General features: G+C 40.3%; 1 protein-coding gene across 4 annotated transcripts in view; it reads right to left on the bottom strand.

Annotated features, from left to right (window-relative positions):
• Positions 1-855: 855 nt before the first annotated feature.
• Positions 856-6,557, bottom strand: part of TRIP11 (thyroid hormone receptor interactor 11) — an 86,160-nt gene continuing 80,458 nt past the window's right edge. For 3 of the 4 annotated variants that reach the window (XM_053252909.1, XM_053252921.1, XM_053252932.1), the window contains 2 exons: positions 5,993-6,137; positions 856-2,496 (listed from right to left, as the gene is read on the bottom strand). In XM_053252909.1, the coding sequence (XP_053108884.1) occupies positions 2,276-2,496; positions 5,993-6,137 (366 nt within the window). In that variant the 3' untranslated portion in view covers positions 856-2,275. The remainder of the gene's footprint in view (positions 2,497-5,992; positions 6,138-6,557) is intronic. The other variant, XM_053252910.1, reaches the window with a different exon arrangement.

Here is a 6,557-nt window from a genome sequence, read left to right as displayed (position 1 = left end):
ATGAACTTCTGAGACAGACACTAGAACATCCCACTCCTGGCAATACAGTGGTCTTCTGGTGGGTAAGACTGTCCCCTGTCAGTACAATGGGGTGTGATTGTGACCAGATGGCGGTCCGTCCATGACAATGGAGCAATCATAGGAGTCCTCACCCACAGAACACCACCCTGATCAGAGTAAAAGACCAGATCAAGTATGTGACCAGCAACATGTGTCAGTCCCGAGACTACTTGGGATAGGCCCATAGTTGTCATGGCCGCTATTAACTCCTGAACCGCCCTGGATAAATTGATCCCCAAGTGAAGATTGAAGTTCCCCACCACCACAAGCCTGGGAGACTCCAAAGCCAAGCCCAAGACTAAGTCCGCCAGCTAAGTTAGGGATTCTTTTGGGCAGCAGGGTGATCGATATACCAACAGAAGTCCCAGTCTATCCTTGGCCCCCAAACTTAAGTACACACATTCAATATGGTCACACACTTCAACAGGGATCCTGGTGAGTTTACAGGATTCCCTCCTTCCCATGCAGCCACTGTGTATGGCTGCACCAATGATGCTCCAGATGCTAACCCAAGACTTCATTCTTTTTTAAAGAAATAATGAATTTGCCAATAATTCTTACTGGAAACTAACATTTTATATGCAGGTACTAAGTCTTTCAAACTATAAGCAAACCTGGCTTTTGGGGGGAAATTGTTCCCTTCTAATCTACAAGACCACTGATTCAGTGAAGAAGGGAATTAAGAGTATGAAAAGTGAAAGTATAATACTTCATTGTGAACAGAAACTCTTGAAACCTTTTTGGAGATTCATTTAAAGATTTATCAATGAATAAATACAAACAAGGCCCTTCAAATTCATTCATTTGGCAGCTTCTAGGCAACTACCTTTTCATGATTTATTTTATATTTAAATATAATGCAATTCAAATTGCAGGAACATTACTAAGATACATAGGAGAAAAGGCTGCAAGTTCTAATATAGAACTAGCGCAATATTACCATTTAATATTAATTACATGGCATAAAACTTCAGACTGTTAAGGGCGGTGGGGGTGGGGGAAGGCCACTTTAAAGAGATGCTGTGTGTTGAAGTATTTTTTTCAGGGTGACAAGTATGACCTTTCTGTTTGTGGCAATACTTTGAGACACTTGGTATAAAATTGTACACGTCTGTGCAGCAAAATTTACAGAATTCTACTTGTTCTTATGTAGACCTATTTACATATTTGGAATAAGCATCTTCTTTTTAGGTTCTATACAAAATGCTCATATTGAAATTTCCATTTAAATCTAATTCAGCAAGTACCTCTTAAATATACATCTTGAACTATTCTAGTAATGCATACTTCATACTTAACACTGTGAATATACATACAGGAAATCTGATTTCCTAGTAGTGGTCAATCACTAAATGCAGCTACGCAGAAAACTGAAAAATGTCCTTGAGCAACTTAGTGCTAGTAGGTTTTGAATTTTTATTGTCCCAAGTAACACTGGAGCTGAAAAAGTCCAAATGTCACGCCAGAAAGCTGTGGTTATTTATATTCTTGCCCTCAAAAGAAAAAAAAAATGCAGCTAACTTTTCTCATGGGACTCCAACAAAAGCATCTTCTTCTGCAGACAAAATGTATAACATGGTATCAAAGGGATCCATGTGCGCATGCATTTCTCAGTGCATCCTTCCATTTAAGTATGTTGGCTTTGGCTGATGCAGAATAATTCTTGATCACCCAGAGGCAACATCACTATGATCTTGATGCCACCAGCATACCTAGAAAATAGATTTGGTCAGCGAACGCCATTCACTCCAAAGCCCTTGTCATTTTCATATAAAGATATCATAAAATAAAACTCTAATGATATTTTGAGTAGCAGTTCATCAGATGTCTTTTGCTGAAGAAAGCAACTGCAAGTGTGATCAAATCATTACACATGTGTGCATATGGATGCTTCAGGGCTGGAACACCTTTAGTAGATCTGTTAAAGCTCTAGTGTGATTTTTGTTTGTTTTACATAGAGGTCAGCTTTTCCCGTTAAAGTTAAATCAAAGTATAATAAGGAGGGCTATTTTTCCTGTGATGTCTACAATACCCCAGTAGTACTAGATTAGCTGAAAATGGAAGTTGTAAAGAAGGAGAGAGACAAGCTTAAGAGTAAATGACAAGAAAATGCACAACATTTTACAAAAGGCCTCTTAGCGGTGTATTATATAAATGCAGTGTTCATTTTTCTTTTCTTAAAGTGCTGCCATCAGCATCATCGACTCAAAATTGTCTATTGCTTTAATAGGTCTTTTAGTACTGCACCAGCACTAGCATCAGGTGCTACTGGCAATGGTGTGAATGTGGGCAAGGCATCTGAAATGGGTTTCATCAGAAGGTGTCCAGATCCGCCGGTTCCAAGACTAGTTGGGGTGATGAGAGGGACTGCTGCTGATCGAGGTGCAAGGAAGGGATTTGCATCTGGTCTTCTACTGGTTCCCAAGCCTGTTGGATCTGACAGAAAATGCAGGGGTGCAATTAAATATTTGGCAACCATTCATTTTCTTATTATTATTATTACTACATTTATTACTCTTATTATTACTCTTCCTCCAAGGAGCCCAGAGTGGTGTACTACATACTTAAGTTCCTCTTTCACAACAACCCTGTGAAGTAGGCTAGGCTGAGAGAGAAGTGACTGGCCCAGAGTCACCCAGCTAGTATTATGGCTGAATGGGGATTTGAACTCAGGTCTCCCCGGTCCTAGTCCAGCACTCTAACCACTACACCATGCTGGATCTTAAGCAAATCTCTTCCAGAGAAGAAATTTCAGGAATTTTGTTTCCCTCTTTACATGATCTTTAAACTACTCTTCTCTCTGACCAATGTCAACATCCAGACTCAATCCTCTCTAAGAAGCAGTAACTGTCCACGTGACTATTTGTAACAAGCATTTTCTGGACAGTAAGGGTGATTGTGTGTGTGTGTGTGTGTGTGTGTGTGTGTGCGCGCGCGTGTGTGCACACACACACACAGAGGCATATGGCATAGTAATAAGATGAAGTTTCCCCACAATTATTTCATTGTTGTACTATTGTTAGAAATACACCACCACATGGTGAGGAAGAACTGCAAGAAAATGTTGCAGTAGACACAATAGCAATGGGGAAAAGGGGACTATCACTCTGTGTTAACATTTCACTATAAAATCTGATTGTACAATCACACTGAGTTTAGTAAAGCACTGAGACATAGTGAAAATTATCAGTTCTCTTAAAGTCTAGAGGAAGATTATTAAAACACCCTTTTATATACTACAATGCTCATGGAAAATTCAGTTTATAATGAAGAAGACAGCCAACACATGCCTTATTCTTCTTCACTATCTTAAAGACAAAGAGATGCCATACAGTTGAAATTTGAACCCTTAACTTAATCACTTTTCTCTTACAAGAGAAGCTAGTAATGGATGCTTCTCATGATTTACATTATCTTCTCACTGCACACTGCCACGGAGACATCCAGCATAATCAACAGGATCACACTCTTCTTATTCATCTCCTTGTGCACATCATCCACCCACAGGGCTCCAAATCAGGTAAGAAAAACCCTGAGAAAGACTTTCTCTCCCCCAGAAGCGGTCTCACAATAGCCTCTTTCAAGGCCACAGGAACCACCTCCTGCCTCAAGGGAACATGGATTTATGTATGTATGTATGTATGTATGTATGTATGTATGTATGTATGTTTACAAAAGTTGAATATCCCACACCTTAACAAAAAAATCCCAAGGCGGCTTACAAAAGGAACAGTTTATGGAAGTTAACAATTAAAACATTCCTATCTAGAACCCTGCCTATATAAAACTATCTTCCTCAGTCATCTAAACCAGGAGAGAGGGAGCCAATCAAGCCTCCCTTGCAAAAGTATCCCAGAGAGAGGATCCACAGCAGAGAAAGCCCCACCCCATGTGTCCCCCATGCAAACCTTCACTGGAGATAGTACACACAAAACCCTCTCTGTCAGGGTAGGTAGGTTCATGTGGGAGAAGAAAATCCTTCCAATATCCTCAGCTGAAACTGTGAAGGGCTTTAAGGGTAATCATGAGCACTTGAATTGTGCCTGGAAACAAACTGGAACCAATGCAGCTTCCACAAAATCACTGTAGGGTATGCACAGAACCAGTTCCATTCACACCCAGGAGGCTTGAGGTGGTGGCTTTAAGGCGTGGGGTGGGTGCTCTTACCTCCCCCGCCATGTTTCCCCTTCCGGTGCTGCTTTAAAAAATGCTGGCATGGGGTGTATACCCTCTTGCCGCCCTGGTCAGTGTAAAGCTGGAAGTGATGGGTGCGCATGCACCCGCCACATATATGCGTGTGCACCATGAACACACACGTGTGTGGTGGGCGCATGTGCGCCTGCTACTTCTGGTTTCACACGGACTGGGGCGGCAAGAGGGTATACAGCTGCCCTGTGCCAGCATTTTTTAAAGCAGCATCAGAGGGGGGAGCACAGTGAAGGAGGTAAGAGCACCCTCCCCTCGCCTTAAAGCCAACCCCGCATTCGAACTGGTTCGAATGCAGGGGTTCCGAACCTGTTCGGCGTTCCTTGAATGGAACATCAAACAGATTTGTGCACATCCATAGATCACTGTTATATGGTCCATGAATCCTGACCTTGTCTTGACACCCTGAGCAACAGCAGACACTTGGATGGTGTAACGCTGGGTCAAGGAGGACTCCTAAGCTGCAAACTTGCTCCTTCAAGAGGAGTTCTACCCCATCAAAAACAGTTTTATACATTAGCTTTGGAGCAGCCGTTCTCCTCCTGACCAACAGAGCCTCTGACTTAACTGGACTTAATTTCAGCTTGTTATCATTCAACAGGCATTAGCTTTAAATCAGATGCTATTTTTCTTTTGCACTTTGAGCACTGCAGACAATACATGCCAAATTCACACCAACAGCAGAGTGACAGTCACCTGAAATTTCTGCAGTGGTATGATGAACAGCCCCCAGATTCACCTTGTGATTCTACACACAAACAGCTTGCAACACAGGTGCATTGTACCTACCACCACTGCATGCATATGTGGTCTTTTAAAATATGTTTTAACAGAACAGAAAAACTCTTCTTTGGGTTTATCAATCACCATAGTAATAGATAAATCTTTCATTCACTGAGGGTGACCTCTGAACTATGTATTTATGTCTGTTAACCTATTCTTAATATCCAAAAACTTAAATACTCAAACAATGATGGGATACAGAATGGGTGTCTGGTTCTATGAAGCAAGAATCCAGTTCCTGAACGGGGAAAGTACTTCAGGGTTTTTTTTGTCCAGACAAGAAAGATGGACGGCTGCCAAACAAAACAGGGCACCTACACTATTATACCACAACTGACAAGAGGACAAAGCATATGAAACAAATTTATTGAAAAAATATAAATGTTTTCAGATAAGCTTTCAGACTGGAAATCTTCCAACTTTTCTACAGCACGGAACTGTAAATTTAAACCTAAAGCCAAACATTCACAACTGTTCAACTTCAGATGTTCTGTGACAGGCAACATTCTGCACGTAGAGGCAAACTTTCAAAGTTTTATTAAATTATTTAGGTCCTATTTAACCCATTAGCATCATATATTTTCTTGCTACCATGAAATAACTTCCCTGGAAACGGAGGTCAAAATCCATGGGCTTACTGCAAAAGTCATAAAGCTCTAGTGGTTTTAGATTACATTAGATGCCATTGACTTGCTGTTACTAGATTATCATAGGAAAGGTTCTGTGATAACAGATTAATGCAATGTAAAAATGTATAACTGGGCACACAATTTTGCTAAGTTAAACCTTTACATTTCACATTTTTATTTCTCACTCTTCCTGCACTGTGCAAATATCTAAATAAATACAGCTTTGGAAATCAAACATTCAACTAGCAAGTCACCATTACACAGAAGTTCAATAGAAATTTTTCTGTCTTATATAAAAAAATAAGATACATCACCTGTGACGTTCATGGAAGGACTAAGGTTGGGTTTGCCAATTCCTGTTGCTCCTAAAGGTTTCATATCATGAACCGAGAGTTTTGGTAGGGGAAGAGTTGGACGCGATTCTGTTTCAAGGAACTTCACAAATAATTCTGAAAAAGACTGCAAAGGTGCAGAAAATTAAACAAATGCAGACAATGTTTTTGGAACATATGTATGTGCGTATTTGGAGGGGTAGCTGTACCAGTTTTTAAGAAGCAACTAGACTGTTTTGCTGCAAAAGACTAACCAACTGATTGTAATATAAGCTTTCACAGACTATCACTATACACTATTATTTATATTCCACTTTTCAACAAAAAGGTTTTCAAGTGGTTTACTTAGAAAGAATAATCAGGACAAGATGGTTCCCTGTCCTTAAAGGGCTCACAGTCTAAAAATAAACACAAGGCATTTATTTAATAAACCTGATGTTTCTTGTACATGTGTCACATTTCCAGAATGCAATAAATTTGCTGTTAACTTAAAGGTTGCCTTTGTCATAGCAAGCCTCTCCAGACAGTTTTGTTTTCCCAGATATTG

This window comes from Hemicordylus capensis, chromosome 1, assembly GCF_027244095.1.
Source record: "Hemicordylus capensis ecotype Gifberg chromosome 1, rHemCap1.1.pri, whole genome shotgun sequence".
NCBI classification, from domain to species: domain Eukaryota; kingdom Metazoa; phylum Chordata; class Lepidosauria; order Squamata; family Cordylidae; genus Hemicordylus; species Hemicordylus capensis.
This window is presented reverse-complemented; position numbering and strand designations above follow the sequence as displayed.